Below are 19,029 nucleotides of genomic sequence, written 5' to 3' on the forward strand. Positions count from 1 at the left end.
CGAATCGGATTCATTCCTATATGAAACAGATTTTAAACACCTATTTAATCATTTGTAAGCTCTGTTTAGCTTCTAAACATATGGTTTTTTTTTTTTTTTTTTTTGCAATTTTATTTAGCTTTTTCTGTGTATAAATACGAGGGCTTTGATTTGTTCAAGTCACCCAACACATAAAAGGAAATAGACAAGTCAAACAGCCAGCTTAACCAGGAACAATCTCCTTGGCTCCTGCAACTTCTTTGTTTTTCTTTTTATTTTTGTACCTTGTAGTAATAACAATCTGACCACTAAAAACAAAAATGCAGAAGCACTTCTTAGCTTTCTGGTGCTTCTTTTGTTTCTTTCTCAGACAAACAACTTCTTCTTCTTATTCTGTCAAAGACAAGAAGCTGGCTGAGTTCCAAGCAAGGATTCAAGACATTTCTGCCCCTAATTTGCCTCCTGCAGCTCCAGGCACCAAAAGGGTAGCTTTTTTTATGGAAGTTTTTATGTTCTTGTTTCTGTATTTGTTTTTGTTTTTATTGTTTTTGAGACTCTGTATGTTGCAGAGCGGGAGAGTTTTTTATCCAACTGGGTACGGAGCAGACCCGGGTGGAGTAGAAGAAAGCTGTGAAGCCTTTCTTCAAGCTCTGGAGGAAGCTTTCCAGGTGCAGAAAGGCCTGGAAATGCTGCCTGGTGTCAATGACTTGGGGGGTCTTATCGTTGATTTGCAAGGTGGAAACTACAAAATCAGCAAGCCCATTCGATTTCCCCCTTCTGGTGGAGGCAACATTGTGGTTAGTGCTCTATCCTTTATCACCATTCTTCTTAAATAGCAAAATGTTGACTTGAAAGACAGATTTTATCGTGGCTAGAATAGCACGAATAGGCGTGAAATCTCGTGGAGTCTTTGGACCCCGCTCAACTTTACAATCATAAATAGATATAAATGTATACATTTGCGTCTTTTAATACCGGTGCATTGAACTTGGAGGAATAGTGTCAAATGCAGAGATAAAACTTAATAGGGTAAAAGTTAAATAAAAAATAAAATACAGAGAATTAACTAAAAATAATAAAATTTAAGAAAGGTCACTATAAAATTTTAAGAATTAATATTAATATTTTTTAATATATGAAACTAATAATATTTCAAATCTAAGGGGCTAATCCCCTTATACCCTTTGTGTGTCCATCTCTAGGTAATAGGTTGTTAGATTGATCTTCTCGTGTTTAATAACTTAGATGTAAGGTAGATTGTAACATTTGGACTGATTAGGTTAAAAACTATAAGGGGTGTTTGGTTCAAAAATAGAAAAATTATTCTAGTAATTTATTTTTTATTATTTATATTACTTTATTTGATTAATAAGTAAAAAGAAATTTTGATAATCTTCTATTACTAATGACGGATAATATAAGAGGTAATATGATTACCACTTTCATTTTAAATATTAAAATATTAACAAGATTATCTTGATTTTATTATAAATATATTCTTATTTATTAATTTTTTTATGGTTAAAATAATTTCATTTTCGATTAATACAACAAATAACATAAAAAATATTTTAGAATAATTAAATTTAAGGGTATTTAAGTAAAATAATATATTAATATTATTTTATTATCTCTAACCAAATATAATAATTATTTATATCTATCTATTTTTATCAAATTTTATCAAACATAATAATAATTTATACTAAATAATCCTTAAGAGAATCTATCTTTAAGATAATCTTCTAATTTTAATAATAAAACATTTATCAAACCAAACGTTCCCATAGAGTTAAGAGTGGATCCAATGAATTTGAGTTGGCACAACATGAATCCATGTCTTATTTTGAATGAATTGATCTCGAGTTGGAGCTCTAGCTCCATTCAAGATCAACTTATTTGTTTATTGGTTGATGTTATTTATTCTATCAATGACACATTTTTTTCCTTCGACGATAATGTTTATCCATTCGATGATATTATATATTCATCCTTTCAGTGACAATGTTTATCTCTTCAATAATATTATTCGCTTCATTGTTAATCCTCTAGTTATATCGTACACTAACTATGAACAATTTAAACTTAAGCTTGAGTTGAATATTACAAATTCAATTTGAACTTGAGTCAACCCCACGTATAGCTCGAATTGAATCCACCCCTCTGTAAAGATTATAGAATAAAAACAATTTACTCATGATAATAATAAATAGTCAAACAGTGAAATAGTATTTATAATATAGATTAAAATAATGTTATACGATACGTATAAATAAATCATAAAATTTTTTTATATAAACTGATATGGTAATATTTAATTAAATAGTTATAAAGTAAAAAAATAAATAAATAATCATATCATATAATAATAAATTATCACCTCAAATAATGTATAAAAATTTATATAATTTATTTATTAAGATAATTTTATTATAGATTATTGTTAAAAGTCTTTGAATGGGGAGGGTATTTAAAAAGAGAAATTGAGTCTTTTGAGCAATCTTGGTACGTGGATTTGTGCCACACGTTCCGCCTGTCATGCACGATAATGCATTTTTAAAATTAGTCAATTCTCACTTCCTAACTAATTAATTCCGATTAGGGCTTTATTCATTATTCATGTGTAGGATCAACATGTCAATACCAATAAGTAAATAAAACGTTTAGGAGAATCTCACACTCCTTTGGTAAGTCGAAATGCGTCAAGTTTTTCACAAGCTAATCACGGTTCGGTTTGTTTAGAGTTGGACTTGACTTGATTAAAATCAATTTGAATTCAAGTTAATAAAGTTTGACTCTAGAGCTAAATACGAGTTTGATGTTGGTTGTCTTAGTGACTTTACGTTTCAAAAACAATACCGGTAAACCCTTAATTCTAGTATCATTAAAGAGTTGAAATCTGAATTTCCAAGAATATAAACGTTTTCAATTTAAAAAAAAAAAAGATTAAATACAAGAATTCAGGAATAGAAACTAGAAAGTAGTCAAAAAGGTAGAGAAAAGACTTTCTACTATAATATTTTTTTTCTGCCTTTTTTCTGCAATATTCATGTGAGTGTTTCAGAAGAAGGACCAGGTAAAATAATGCAAGCCACAAGAGTACCAATAATTATATGGCTAGGCGATTTTAATGTGCCAATACCTTTTGAATTTGTCTTGGAAAAATCACTCTTTCAATAAGTAAACAATTATTTGTTGAAGGGATTTGTGCACGATCCCTAACAGAGACACGAATACAACATTTTTCTTGACCTTTGTAATTTTGTTTCTTTGAAATTTATGAACCCTATGGTTAGATTTGAGCAGCCCCAACTCAATGTTAGTTCATATGAGTCGAAGTTGAGTTAAGATTGAATTGGTTTGAATCCAAGTCATTGAAATGTTGTTGACAGATCTCTAATGACTTTTTCTTTCTTCCAACGATTTTCCTTCATCTTTGATAATCATTCTGTTTTTTCTTCAATGCTTTCGAACAGTTTCTCTAACAAATCTTTGACAGTTCAAGCTAGACTTTTGGAATAAGAGCCAGATTTAAACTAACTCTTGTTTAGACTTGGCTTAAATCTATCTCTAATGAACCCTTTCTCTTGAAATATTATGGAATATATAATATCCTTTTCGACAAAAATATTAGATCACCAACGAATATAGAAACTTTAACTATATTTGTTAATTTTCTTAGGAGTAATATAGATTTTATTTGATGAGAGAATGTTATATGTTGGAGAGAAAGCAGAGTATCGTACTCTCCCACATGAGTCTAAACTAGCTCAAAAAGAGTAAGGTTATCAATTTTAAGTAAGGTTTTAATTTAGTTTAAGATCAACTCCTTTATTTATTTGGTGACATTGTTTATACTGTCGATGATATTATTCATCTCACTAATGATCTTTTGGTGATACTATGCACTAACTTGAGTAAACTTAAATTCGAACTAAACATTATAGTTTTCAATCTGAGCTTATCCTTAAACTTAGTTTGACTCAGATTCAATCCACCCCTACACATGGGTCATTGGATTAACTTCGAAAGAATCATGTAGTTTTGATCCAAGGACCTATGAAGGTAACTTTACCCATAAAATTTGCCCTTTCTTGATGCTCCCGAAAGCTATTGAAGTTCTTTATTGCAAGAAACACATTATATTTTTATATTTTATCAAGCTAGAAAGCTACATCACATGCATATTAGCCTATGAAATTGCTCCTTTAAAACTTTATCAAATTACTCATTAAGAATATGTAGCAGAAAACTTTCTCAAAAGAAGAATACGAAAAGAATCCTTTATTGGATCCATGTGCATGTTTAAACTTTATTGAATCATTTATAAGAAAAAAAGGTAAAAGAAAAGAAGATTTGATAAAGAATAGGGCAATGTGTTTCTTTTTCTCGCTTGCTAATCTTTTACCTTTCATGTCTTTATCCCTAATTAGGAGTGGATCCAATTGGAGCAACTCAAGCTCAAATTATTGTTCAGCTTAAATGAGTCAAGTTTGAATTGAGAATTTTCAATTTGAATTCAATTTGACTCAAATCATATCGCTTTGCCAGTGTCACCGTACTCAATCTCACCTTATTGATGATTCTTCTTCTTCTCTTATGATTTTTTTCTTCTTTGGTGATTTTTTTCTAGATTCAAAATATTTTTCTTTTTTTGTAGTGATTCTTTTAAATTCGAATGATTCTTTTTCTTAAACAATTGTTTTTTTTTTATATTTCTTCTTATTCTTTGGGAATTCTTCTAGATTAGAACGATTTTTTTTAATAATTCTTTTTCTATTTTTCTTATTCTTCTTCTTCTTCTACAACGCTTTTTCTTTCTGGATGATACTGTTTATTAGTCAAATAAATAAAGTTCGAACTAAGTGCATTAGATTCAAATCAAACTTAAACTAACCATTGTTTGGTTTCAACTCAACTTGAATTTCAAGAACTTCTATTGTCTAGGTATAGGCGGGCGTTTATGTGGTCTTTTTAATTTTACATTGCATCCATTCATAAATGTGCCTAATTAATTATTTATGTGCATGTTACTGAAATGATATATATTCCAAACAATCGGTACTTGGTATACACTTTTATCTAGTAAACAATCAGTACGCAGACTTTTCTTTTCTTGTAGAAGTCATTCATTGTTTATTACTAAAATACCAGTCTTTTCCAGCATATTTATTTTACTTCGGCTTTATTTTATATTCATTCATAAACATGACTAGAATGTTATTCCGCATGTTACTCAAATGATGTTGTGTATTTTTTTTTGTTTGAAATACTTAATATATATTTCACCCCATAATACTTTATGTTTAAAGAACTGATGTTCATTAGGGGTGTAAATCGAGCCGCCGCTTGCAAGTAGCAAGCAACTTGGCTCGACTATTGTGGAGCCGAGCTTGCGTTTGAGTCACTTGATCCTACTCTGAAGCCAAACTTGAGTTTTGAGGATAGTTGGCTCTCAAGTTGAGCTTGCAAGCTCACAGCTTGGCTTGATTAAAATATTAATAAACTCTTAAAAATTTATAATCTTATACTTGTATCTCTAAATCTTAGTTTTTGACTTTAGATATAGGGTGTGATCAATAAATTTATAAGTTATAAAATTTAAATATAATGATCTAAAAATTGAGGGTTTAAAGTAATTTCTTAGCGAAGCTCATATCAACCATTTGTATCTCAAGCTTGAACTCAATCCAGGATCTCGCCAACTCAACAAGTTAGATCTCTGCATTAAGGTAATCAAGCCAAGCACTATTTGGTTTGGCTCAGTTCGATTACACCTTAGTCCTAATTGATTAAAGTGTTCTTTTGTTATTAGATTATTTTAAATTAAAGATAAAATAAGTAGTTAGATCACTTAATCATATACTGACTCATCAATTTTTAATGCCCGCTAGTACCCTACTCTATATATACATATATATATATATATACATATATATATATATATATATATATATATATATATATATATATATATATACATACACACATATGTACACACACACAAAAAAAAAACAATGTATACGTGTATAAATTTGTGCAAAAATAATAACATGTTACTATGAGATTGAATGATTTTGAATTAAAGATAGAATAATACCAAATCATGTAGTAATATATTATCATTTGTATATAAATTCATGCACATAGTGTTACTATACACACACACACACATACATGCACACATATTAGAAATGTAATTTAACAAATATTCACGAAACCATAGTTAGGGCTGGATTCGAGCCGACCTCGAGCTCAACTCGGTTTACATATAGCTGAGCTCGAACTCGTGGAAACCAAGCTTGAACTCGGTTCAAATTCGGCTTGACTCGTTTTTTGTTATTAAAACGATGTCGTTTTGTATCAAATTTTTTAATTAAAATATTTGGCGAGTAACTCAAACTCGAGCTCGATAGAGCTCGTATAAGGCTGGCTCGTTTCGGGTTTGTTCGAGCCGAGCTCGAATGGGTCCAGCCCTAACCATAGTAGTATAAATTTTAACTTTTGTTATTATTTCACTAATTTTTATCATAATATTTAGTATGTCTTTAACCTTTTAGTATATTTGATATAATATTTTATTGAATGATACAGTATATAATTAATTTTTTTAATATTGTTTGTGATTAAAGGGGTAAATTAAATATCTTAATAATGAGTATTAAGATGTTTATTTGCAATATTTAATCATATAATAATGAATTATGGAAAAAAAAAAAACATAAATTAGCATTCATGGTTAATATATATAGATTTATTGGTGACTAAAATGACGGTGTGGACCACTTTTCGTGCTTTCTATCTAGATAAAAGGAGGGACACTACGAGCATCAACAACATTTCCAACTGATCGCCATCTCATAGAGCTGTGGTCACCAAATTCCATAGTGAAAAAAACCTCCACAGACCAACAAAATCCTGATGTTTTCACCATGAAATCACAAGCATTCCAAAACTATTACGAAGACATAACCTTCCATGACATCCTCTTCGATTCAAGCTACCAAGGTGGAGGAATTTTCATTGTGGATTCCGTCCGAATTCGCATAAACAATTGCTTTTTCCTTCATTTCTCCTCCCAGGGAATCTCCGTCCAAAAAGGCCATGAAATCTACATCTCAAACTCATTCCTCGGCCAACACCCCTCTGTTGGCGGTGACAAAATCGAGAAGGATTATTCTGGCACTGCCATTGCACTAGCCAGCAACGACAATGCCATAACCGATGTGGCGATTTTCTCGGCTGCCATTGGAGTTTTATTAACTGGACAAGCTAATATTCTCACCGGGGTCCATTGCTATAATAAAGCTACAGGATTTGGAGGTGTTGGAGTGTTGATTAAGCAATCTGGAGCTCAATTAACCAGGCTTGATAATTGTTACTTGGATTACACGGCAATTGTGATTGAAGATCCTGTGCAGGTTCATGTGACAAATGGCTTTTTCCTGGGGGATGCCAATGTTGTTCTGAGGTCAATTAATGGCAAAATTTCGGGGCTAAATATTGTGGACAATATGTTCAACGGCAGCCCTGGAAAAAATGTTCCAATTGTGCAGTTGGAAGGAGGGTTTAGTAGAATTGATCAAGTGGTGATCGACAGGAACAACGTGAACGGGATGTGGCTGAAGTCGACGGTGGGGCGAATGGCAGTGGCTGGAAATGGGACAAAATGGATGGCTGATTTTTCTTCCAGGTTGGTGTTTCCTAACAGGATTAGTCATTTTCAGTATTCATTTTACAGGAAAGGGGTGGTGGCTCCAGGGCTTGTGACACACGCTGTGACTAACATTTCTCACAATTTGGTGGTTGTGGAAAGCAATAAGGCGGTGAATGCGGTGGTGGCGGTGACAGTTGATCAGAATAACATGGTGGAAGAGAGTAATTTTTTCTGATTATGAAGTGAAAAATTATATTAATAAATATTTGCACGAGTTTTTATTAATAATCAATCAGTTTGTATTGTCTCCCTTGCTTATAATTAAGAAAAAAATTTATCATTTTAAATTCTGTATTAATTGTGACAAAAAAGACAGAAATTAAGAATAATTATATAATATTCATCTGCTTTCACAAGAAAAATTGTTTGAATCTAGAAAAAATGCAAGAGGGAAGAAGAATAATCGTCGATAAAGTGAGTTCCGATTTCAACCAAACCAAATATCCATATGAGGTCAAGCTTTCAATGTGAATCCATCCCTATTTGTTATTTACTTGAACATGAAAATATTAGAACCTAAAAGCCTATGCCCAACATTTAGGCCCAATCCAATGATAAAACTAGTCTTGGCAAAAGTGAGATTTCAAAGTGGATCACCGACAAACAAGGGTTAAAAAGCCTAGAGCCAATATGTGCACGGGGTTTGATTTCAATCGGAGCAATTAGAACTCAAATGCTAATTTGGATTAAATGAGTTAAAGTTTAAACTTATCCAAACATTGGAGTTTGGCTTGGCTTTGACTAAATCTAAAATTAAATTATTTTCGAATTGAGTTTGAATCTTCACTTATTCTCAAACTAAATCTTTTAGATTTAAACTGGGTCTTGTTTAAACTCAATCCAAATCGAATCTAGTCCAAATTTTGCATCCCTACTTTGAGCTTGATTATACATGTTGTAGTAAAGAGTAGTGTTGTCCCTACTAGTTATTGAATTATTGTTGTAACAGGGTGATAATATCCCCTTCAACAATTGTTTTTTTAATAATCAAAATTTGAAAATAGAAGAGTAACGTTGCTCCCAAAGAGTTTTAATTTTAAAAGAATCGCACTTCAAAAGTTAACAATTGAGATTAAAAAGTCTAAAATAATATAAATCTTATACTAAAAGTTTATATTTTTTAATACGAAATTCAAGTTTAATATTCTCGCACTTGAAATTGTACCACACACACATTATTTTATTAAAAAATAAAAAAAGCAAAGAAATATTAGTGGCAGAAACAAAATCCTGTGCTAATTATCCTCATTGAAAATTTGTGGTCTAGCCAGAGTTTACTTTTTCAGAAAACAAAATTGTGCTGTCTGTTCCAACTTGGTGAAACTTTCAAGTAGAAAATGACAAAAATCCTGGAGAAAGAGATGCTCTTTTCACCCTTTGAAGCGCATAAATGAAAAGAATAAAAAGTGGGTGGATTTTCTTGTAAGCATGTCCCATCGCTATGCTCCATTTCATATGATCATGATTTTATTTTTGGTAAAATATTTAATTAATATTCTCTTATCATTCTAAAACAATATAAAATATTTATACATATATAACATTTTTCACTTATTTTGTCGACAAATGTTATAATCAGGCTTGTGGTTTATTATGGTAAAGTTTAGAATTTCAACCCTTTGATTTCTTTTCACCATATTCCTGGCCTCCCCTCCGTTTCATTTCACCATATTGCTAATCATTAGTAGATTATTGATATTATTTATTTCTTTCTATATAATTAGGGGTGTACCATTCCAAATTGGCTCAATTTGAATTCATCATATGACCTGAATGGGTTAACTTCAGGCTAAAGTCTCAATTCGACTCAAAATAGACTCATTTGTTTATCTAATAACATTGTTTATTTTATTGATGGCATTGTTCACCCTCTCACTAACTGTTCAACCTGTCGACAATCCTTCAATGATATTGTAACAAGTTTGAATTCAAATCGAATATTATGGGTTCAATCCAAACTTGGGTCTACCCTATATTCGACTTATTTTGGATCAAATTTCAAACCAAACTGAACTTCCTCTAATTTGAGTTAAATTCAGTTTTAAAAATGAATTAATCCTTTTGGCTCAAATTCGACTTAAACGAATTTAAGTCGAACCAACTTTTAAGACCGAACTAGCTTAATTCAGTCCAACCCTTAATGTGAATAGTTTGTACAGACAATTCAAATGTGCTAATGTTTATTTATTGCTCATAGTCCTCATGTCTCTTTAATATTTTCCCACACTTTCTCTCAAATATTTTATCTCTCTTTCTCTATGGCTGATCTTTCACCATCTCTTTCTCCAAATTGTCGTGATCACAATCACCAATCTCAGCAACAACAATCCTCCGCCATCAATTTCAATGTCATGGTGATCGTGGCCGCCATGCTCTGTGCTCTAGTATGTGCTCTGGGCCTCAACTCCACCCTGCAATGTGTGTTCCAATGCACATACAGAGCCCTCACCGAGCCCAGACAATGGCTTGTTTCTCGGAGACAAAACTCAGGGCTTAAAAAGAAAGAAGTTGTGGCTTTGCCTACTTCAACTTTCGCCATTAATAATGCAGGTAACTCACCATCATCATCAGCTTCAGGAACTTCTTGTGCTATTTGTCTTGTGGACTTCATTGATGGGGATAAAATTAGGGTTCTTCCCAAATGCAACCACCGTTTCCACGTTGCATGTATTGATAAGTGGCTCCTCTCTCACTCTTCTTGCCCTACATGCAGGCACAGGCTCAGGCAAAAATATTCCAATGAATCATTGCCTTCCTTAGATCAGATAGTCGTCACACCTTCGTGAGTGATCTGCCTTTGTATTAACTACAAGCAAATTAGTATGTTTTATCTATGATTTTATATAGAGAGAGAGCAATAACTTTTTCCAAAGTTAATGGCATCCTGAATACACCCATTCTTGGTGCTTAGTTTTGCATACACCATTTATAGGTTTAGGATCACTGGTTTTATCCTGTCATTGACTCATTAGGAGAGCAATTCCAATTCTAGACCAATTTGTGCAAAGATGCTCTAATCACTTCTTCAATATTGCACAAAGCTCCACTCCTAAATAAAGATAAGTGAAGATAATAGGATGAGTGGTGGAGTCAAATCTGAGAAAAAGTTGGTGAAAATTTTGTGTAAATCTTTTGTTTTGGAGCCATTATCAAAAGGAGTTTTAGGCATTGATGATGTTTTACCTTTTTCTTTTTTTTTGGGCCTGGGTTTCTGAGTGTATTGTAGTGGATTATTTTGATTAATAGATGAAGGTTTTGTCTTAGTGATGGATGGGTTTATTCATTATCTAGTATGATGTAGATTCAAATCTTATAGGTGAATAATAGGGATCCTTCTCTGAAAAGAGAAGTGTCAACCATTCTTAAGATCTATTCGAATTCAAATGAGCTAACTCATGATTGACCAAGAGGGATCCTTTTTGTTATGAAGAAAATTAAACATTGTTTCCCAAAATTCAACAATGAATTCCAAAGGCAATTTCATTTTATGAGATTAGGCATTTTACTTAATGATTGGATCTAAATCGAATCAAACTTGAATAAGACTAAGCTCAAAAATGACAAACTAAAGATCAAACTTAGCTATGAAATAATTTAATTTAGGATTCAATCTAAATTAATTCGAACTTAACTCATTTATAAAAACAAATATAATCTCTAGTTGAAACTCATTTGATTCAAGTTAAAATTCAAAGTCAAACTATTCAGATCAAATCCAATTCAAACCTTACCTAATTGGTAAAACTTAATGATACATTGTTATTATCTAAAGTAGCTTTTTAGACTAAGATTTATAAAAGTACACGACAATATAAAATTAAATTCTCTTATTCATATTAAGAACACAAAAAGAAAAAAAATTTGAAGATAATAGTGCATCCTACACCTAAGAAAACCTGAAAAAATGCTTTACTATATGGTGTTAACATTTTCCATACTATCAACTTTGAAAACAAAATAGAATCAATAAGAAATTAGGAAGCATAAGGAAGGTGGATGTCTAAAAGATGGCACCTTCATTTTCCTTTTGGTCTTATACAACTACTTTGAACTTGAGCTTGCAATTGACCCCAAAGATAAACTTTGATTGCCAAGACCAAAGAGAAAGTGGGATGCTATAAAGCTTGTTTGTACAATTTGCAAGCAAAATATGCCATGATCATGAAAGCAACCACCACTACCCTTTAAAGGACAAATTGCAATTTCATCAATGGAATTCATGTATCTTGTCCAAGCTAAAAGACAACATATACAAAGCATCATTGTAACACATCTATACAAATTCCACATTGGTAAAGTATAGGAGAAATGTTGAGTATGTATGAACATACCACATTCCTTGAGAATGCTAAGATGACTGGTTAAACAACCACTAAAATCCTAAGTTGTCAAGACACATTTTGGGTTGCAAAACTCAAAACAGAACTATGATAAAGTGTTCTCATATCACTTAGGATGCTAAGACAATACTAATTAAATAGTTTGCAAGCTCCTAAGTTATCAAGACATGTTTTAAGTTACAAAATCTAAAAACAAAACCATAATGAACTATGTAATGAGTCAGACTATTTAGATCAAGATGTTACAATTATCATCAATACAATATATAAAACCATGGATCATATCATCCATACCAAGTCTAATAACATTCCATATTTGCATTTTCTTTCCTCCTCCAAACTACAATATTCTAAAAACATTCTTTATATATTTCCTGTCCTGCTCCAAACTACTAAGAACATACGCATAATATGATTCTTAATACAAGAATGCTTGAATATTGTTGATAAAACTTACAAGTATTTTGCAATATGAACTTCCTATTCTGTCTTTAATAACAAAGTACCTGAGATTCCGTGTGGTCATTGGAAGGGAAAAAGTATTCTTCAGCAAAGTTTATAAATGACTGAGATATGAAAATGGCATTCAACAGACAACTAAATTATTATAACATGTGACAGGAAAAGAGTCAATTCATGCCATTGAGAGATTTTGATATTCAAGAAGAATTAATTAACATAAATGGGACACATGGCAGCACGGTAGATGCCAACTGAGATATGGCTATGGCCAACTTGTTAGGAACATTTTATATGGAGGAAAAAGAGGGACCAGAACTTGAATATGGAATCAAAAATTCACAGGATATTCTAATCTTATCACTGATTCTAAGACATACAAATTCAAATGCAATAAGTCATTAATACGATTCTAACAAAGACAATTTATGTGTGAGGTCTTTGTGTTGTCTTTTTATCTCTTATCAATGGCATGATCTAGTCCTGAGTCGATTCCCAACTCAGACAGATGAATGGTGATGATTCTATGTCAATGCACACTCTTTCATTAGTCGGATGCCATGCATCAGTTCTATAGAATATTTTCACGTGGATTCAAGTAGCCATGGTTTGAGGAAGAAGATGCAAACTCTAGAAGAGCATGGGACGGCTATAAAGATTTAGGTTTGATGCATGTGTGAGCTATGATTAACAAACTAGCCTGGCTTACAGCATGTTTTACTACACGATTTCCGTTGAAACATTTTACTTATTGTATAATATGCAATGCTAACAAGCCGTTAGCACTGCATATAAAAAAATACTAAGACTTGGTAAAGATGCAACGCTTCGAGAATTTTTCAAGTTTTATCAAGTCACCTTCATGTTTGCATTTTTTTCTTTTTCATCATCAGTGTCATCCTAGTAGTATGCATCATCTTTGCCTTCTCTGTCACATATGAACCCAATTAACTGCTGCCCTATTAACTGCTCTTGGATCTGATCTCTAATAGCAGTTCCCTAAGTAATAAGAACACATCATATGTAGTCAGTATACAGGAGAATCATTTATCGATTTATATTAGCATAGGCTGTAAGGTTGAAATATGGCAAAGTTAGTTAAGCCATGAAGCAAAAGAGGGATTAACCATTTTATGGAAATGTTTTTCGAATATCTCAAGAAATCCAGCAACCAATTGGTCAGCATTCTCTACCCATTCATTGCAATGCATACCAGCTGTTTTCGCCACTATTTGTATCTGCAATGTCAATCAGAGTAAAAGTGCTACTGACGCAAGTGATATGCAAATTGCTCAAAGACCTAAACACCATCCACAGGCAATATTAGTCATCACAGATTACAGAATTTAGGAACACTCTCACTTCTAAGATGTTTACGAGTAATGCAATTTGTACTTATAATGAGCACAAATTTGGATACCAATGAGATGTGTCATCATGTGATTAGATGTAATATTGAACTCTAAAGATAGCAACATATCATCATTAGTACTCAAATAATACACATTATAGATGCACATAACATTACTCTATGTTTACATAAACAACTTTGTCATAGTACAGTTTAAGATGTTGATATCCTAAATAGGTCAGCCTGTGTAGTATAATATATGAACCTACCAGCTTGCTTGAACAAGTATATAAACTTTCTACAAAAAGAGAAAATTCTCCAATGCATAAAACAGAGCCGAACTGAATTCCAAGCATTCCGGCACTGCAGTAACATGCCAAGAAATTATTTATACAAGAAAACTTCTTCAGTTTCCGGAACATGGTGTGGTGTTGAACATGGCAGAGTAGTGATTTTGTTATAAGGACTGTTAACAGTTCAGTCAATCAAGGTCACCCCAAAAAGTAAATTTCTTAGCAATTTTCTGAAGCACCAGTTCTTTGAAACGAATTCTGCATACTTTTCTTTTTTTTTCAGTTTTTCAATAAATTTGACAAATCCGAACTCCTGTATGTATTCTTCATTTCTTGTGTGACCAAAACTTGATCCCAATAACTTCTATGCAACTGAAGTGGATCTTACCAACTGAAGTAGCTGATGGAATACGTACACAATTTCATAATCTAAAAATTGTAGCTACCTTTTAATTAGAAGAACAAAGTAAAGAAGAATATGTTCTATCCCATAATATCAACATATGTCACTCAATCTTTCAAGAATTCACAGCCATTGATACCATCAGGCAAGATTATAATTACATAGCATAGCTTAAACATCTTCTTTTCTTACTTATTCTTGTTTTTTCTTAACTTTCTCATGAAACATTTTAAGCCCCATATTCATTCTCAGCCGCTTTTCCTGACAGAGAGGAAGAGGAATTAAAGAGATCAGCTCTCTCACAGGAGCAGACTGTAATCAGGCAAAGCTTGAAAGAAGTAAACTAGTGTCGCATAATAAACAATGCATACCTTAACATAGCTAAAACCTAAATCTTTTCTCCTATATCCCTGGTCCAAATTACACATCACACACTGATTGTAGTCTTTAGCAATCCTCACTATAATGTCTGATATAGAGATCCCATCAGTCTGTTTTGTGTTCTTAAATCTCCCAATGGACTTTACCTGTACAAGAATTTTCATGTTACACGGAGAACTAAATTGGGACCACCCACAACTTGGGAGTTATTAGACATTTTTTGTTGTTAATCTGCTCTTCAGTTATTAGAATTTTTTTTTTCTATTTCATTGTTGTTAGGAGTCCATTCTTTTTCATATGAATCTAAGTTAATAACAGGGCCTTTTTGTGCTTAGGTGGTATTCTTTTGAATTCTTCTGAGAAAAAGATAGCAATTTCCCTGAGTATAAAATCCTAGGCACAGTCAGATAAACAAAGTCTAAATGTAAGTCTATGCACTTCCAAAATGCTTGAGTTGATTAATGAGAATCCAGGTATAGTTTGTGGCTTGTCAAAAGTGATTTGTTCCATGAATTCTTTATTGATCTTTCTTTTCTCCCCTACTATTCCAGATAAACTATAAAAAGTAAAGATTGTTCAGAGTTAATAACAGAGCAATGCTTTAAAACACGGTCCTGTGAGAGAAGCCAATTTCAATTACCTGTTTCTGAAAAAATCAGAGCCCATTCTAGAACCAAGGGTTATCAGAACCTAGTAACTTTACCAAACCATTACCCATCACCTTCACCACCACCACCATCGTAAAATAACAACAATTGTGAACCGTTTGTAAAAGCAAAATGATCACATAATTCAGCTATCTCTCAACTTACAAATTCATAGACATCCTTTCCAGCACCACTTGCATCAGCGTAACTACAATTTTTAGGTAAAAGAAGTAACAATTAAAATATATCAGTTGCTCATAATTATCTTAATGAAATAAAAATAATGATACTGAATGCAAAATTAAGGGAGAAAAGCCATGTAGGAGATAATGCAGAAATCATCACATTGGACAAAATATAACTAAATTGCGAAGCAACCAAAAAAATGCAAACTTAGTTAGATGGAAAGAAATTTTGAAATTTTAGACAGGTTTTGAACAGTTAGTCCTAGGAAAGAAATAGAAAGAAAAAAAAAGAAAAGAAAAGAAAAGATAAAGCTACTTCAGAGAATGGAAGAACAAATTAAATAAATTTCCCCTACCAGTAAGAGTTCATCATTTCGGCACCATCAACTCAATTTTAACATACCCCTAATCAAGAATTTAGCAATATATATATATATATATATATATATATATATATATATATATAAAAGTAATAGATAAAGCTATTTCAAGAACAAGTTGGATAATTTTTAATGTGGCTTTCATAATCCCAAATCAAAGAGTTCATATTTCATCACAATCAACTGATATTCAATATATCCAGTATCCACACCAACCTTGGAATTACTTCAAAAGGATGGGATTTTTTAAATAACATGCTATAAAAATTTAAAGTACACTTCTTGGGCTAAGTAACCTTACGGAAGAGAGTCATGCGCCACATAGTCAACTTGATTTTCTCAAGATACTCTTGTGTGACCACCAGGGTGCATGAGGGAAAACTTCATCAACGCAACTGCATCAGATACGATAGAAAGTAGGCCTTCATGCAACATAATTTCAAATTTCCATCGATGCACTATAATGGATAATTAGAGATCAGATCCTAGAAAAATTTGTTCCTTCCTTGGTGATCAACAAAGTGTTACAAAAGGGAGGAAAGATGGAATTTCATGACATTTCAAATGAAAATTCAGCTGAGTTGAACTTAGTTACTAAAGCATGCGCATATACACCAACATCCAGTGGCAAGTGACTCATAGAGCTCCTCATCATTCAAGATAGTTTTCCCCTTGTATTTGTGAGTATCTTCATCATTGTTGCACCCAACAAGCAGATTAGTATTTGGAAACCTACAGTTAAAGCCATGACCAACTATTAACTTAATGAAGTTAATTGACAAGCAGCTTTCAGCTGCAGCACATAGGGTTTAATTCACACCCCATTTTTGTATAGTCACTTCACTGAATCCTAGGTTCTCCAAAATTGAACCTATACTTTCAGTAAACCAAATAAAAGAAAGAAAAACGAGTGATGAAATGAAATAAACATAAAAAAAAATCAAAGCAAATTGGCATGCAGGTATCATAGTCAGGGATCCTAGTAACAATGCCCGGGACAATAGTTGACAAGGAAAATTAATTTACCATATGGGAAATTGATAACTTACTACCCTGGTAACATCACCCTGGCTTTATTGGCCACTAAAACAGGGTCCATCAATGGTGATCCAAGGGCCGGCAACAGGGGGTGGAGAAATAACCTTACCCGTAGTATGATAGTAAAACACAACTACTCAACTAAAAAATCGGCAACAGAATCTAAACAGCTCACGAACTCATGTAAATAACACACAACAGGGTAAGAAAACAAGTATTCTAACCCAATTTCATAGAAAAAACTATTAATTTCAGTAATTTTAACACTATGTCTCCCTCTCAACACCATAAAACATAATCAAAATCATAACTTGACTTCTATGAAAACAAGAACAACACTACAACTTAAAAGAGAATTACACTTAAGGGAAATCACACAACAAAAAGGGCAAAAGGAACTTTTTAAATGGAGTAATAACAGAGTAATTTACAAGTGATAATCTATGACAGCTAAGAAAGAGTAATTAATAAGTAATCTCAATTCTGGGTTTTACTAACTGCATCAAAATGTACAAAAAACTAAAAGTTCCCGGAAAAAGTGTAAGTTAGCCATAGAACAAACAAGAAATTTTTCTTTAAAAAATTACAGCTATAGAAGGAGTTATTTACAAGAAATTTCGTTTCTGGGTTGACCAACTGCATCAAAGGGTGAAACAAAAAAATAAAACTTTTCCAGGAAAAGTCCAAGTTTCTCATGAAACAAGCAAGCAAATAAAATGTCAATTAACCGTCAATTTCGTTCTGGCTTTTACTAACAGCACCAAATGGTATATCAAAAACTAAAACTTTCCAGGAGAAGTGTAAGTTTTCTCATGAACCAAACAAAGAAGAAGAAAGAGAAGGGATAATGACAGCTCTTGGACTTGTTAGAGAGCACAAGCATGACCGAAGTGGAAGATATCGTAGACACCGTCAGCATTAACTTGAACAGAGCGATCTTTGGGAGGCCCTATGCTGCTGGAAATTGAAGGTACCATCTTTGGCTCCGGAGAAAAGAATTTTTCTGCGTCTAATTAAAAAAATAAAACCCATATGAATTTACTAATATACCCTAATATTGAATGAATAATATTAAAAAAAAAGGATAATAATTAAATTTAAATTTTTAATATCTTCCATTTTTTTTTTTTTAAATTGGCTAATCAGAAAACAAAAATTAAAAAGTTTGATACTCTTGAATTTCTTTTCAGCTTTCTTAATATTAAAAAATTCTCTCCCATTGTTTTGTAAACTCTCAAGTTTCAATATTTAACTTATCAAATTTGATAGTTTTTTTAAAAAGAACACGTAGTTTGCATTTTGAGTAATTTAAGGAAATTTAAGATATTTAAGTTAAGTTGATTCGGGGTTAACTTAATTTCTGATTTAAACAAGTTAAATTTTAGTTAAAGAAGAATCAACTCATTAAATGCAAATTTAATCCAAAATCATTGCCTCATTAGCATTATCACATTAAAACTCATTTTATCAAGTAATTATTTTTTTTTCTTCGATAATTCTTTTTTTTAATCTTTTATTTATTTAGTGTTACTATTTCCCAAGCTAAAACAACTTAAATTCAAATTAAAATAGGTCAAATTAAAGTTGGTCATTTTGAATTTATATCAAGTTTAGACTAACTTTTGTTCAAACTTGACAAAACTCGAATCTACCCCTAGACCAATAAATCTTAACCCTTGGATTAAAGTTAATAGCAATTTAATTGATCCGAGGTTGTGAGTAATATTTTTATCTTATAAAAATTTAAGATTACTTGATAAAATATTTGTTATCAAAATTAAACTATAGCGTCTAATATGACTCCTTAGAGTAGAGACAGCTTAAAAGGATTTTTTCATTCATTCGTAGTTATTCTT

The 19,029-nt window shown here is 31.9% G+C and overlaps 2 protein-coding genes and 1 pseudogene across 2 annotated transcripts; 2 read left to right on the forward strand and 1 right to left on the reverse strand.

Annotated features, from left to right (window-relative positions):
• The first annotated feature begins 142 nt into the window (after positions 1-142).
• LOC123218474 (polygalacturonase QRT3) lies at positions 143-7,994 on the forward strand. Its single transcript, XM_044639937.1, has 3 exons — positions 143-464; positions 549-776; positions 6,786-7,994. Exons 1-3 carry the CDS (start codon positions 300-302, stop codon positions 7,869-7,871), a joined length of 1,479 nt encoding a protein of 492 aa, XP_044495872.1. The 5' UTR covers positions 143-299; the 3' UTR covers positions 7,872-7,994.
• Positions 7,995-9,886: 1,892 nt separating this feature from the next.
• On the forward strand, positions 9,887-10,499 carry LOC123218648 (RING-H2 finger protein ATL73-like). The gene is made up of 2 exons (XM_044640170.1): positions 9,887-10,246; positions 10,410-10,499. Exons 1-2 carry the CDS (start codon positions 9,955-9,957, stop codon positions 10,454-10,456), a joined length of 339 nt encoding a protein of 112 aa, XP_044496105.1. The 5' UTR covers positions 9,887-9,954; the 3' UTR covers positions 10,457-10,499.
• A 1,779-nt stretch (positions 10,500-12,278) lies between these two features.
• LOC123219757 lies at positions 12,279-16,960 on the reverse strand (annotated as a pseudogene).
• Between the last annotated feature and the right edge of the window lie 2,069 nt (positions 16,961-19,029).

The sequence above is a fragment of the Mangifera indica genome, chromosome 6, assembly GCF_011075055.1.
Source record: "Mangifera indica cultivar Alphonso chromosome 6, CATAS_Mindica_2.1, whole genome shotgun sequence".
NCBI classification, from domain to species: Eukaryota; Viridiplantae; Streptophyta; class Magnoliopsida; order Sapindales; family Anacardiaceae; genus Mangifera; species Mangifera indica.

What these genes read in the sequence shown, in the direction of transcription:
- LOC123218474 (XM_044639937.1), top strand. Translation starts at nt 300, where the DNA reads ATGCAGAAGCACTTCTTAGCTTTCTGGTGCTTCTTTTGTTTCTTTCTC. An exon ending in CAGCTCCAGGCACCAAAAGG is followed by an intron (nt 465 to 548) that starts GTAGCTTTTTTT and finishes TGTATGTTGCAG; the next exon opens with AGCGGGAGAGTTTTTTATCC. An exon ending in CTGGTGGAGGCAACATTGTG is followed by an intron (nt 777 to 6,785) that starts GTTAGTGCTCTA and finishes CTTTCTATCTAG; the next exon opens with ATAAAAGGAGGGACACTACG.
- LOC123218648 (XM_044640170.1), top strand. Translation starts at nt 9,955, where the DNA reads ATGGCTGATCTTTCACCATCTCTTTCTCCAAATTGTCGTGATCACAAT. An exon ending in TTTCGCCATTAATAATGCAG is followed by an intron (nt 10,247 to 10,409) that starts GTAACTCACCAT and finishes CCCTACATGCAG; the next exon opens with GCACAGGCTCAGGCAAAAAT.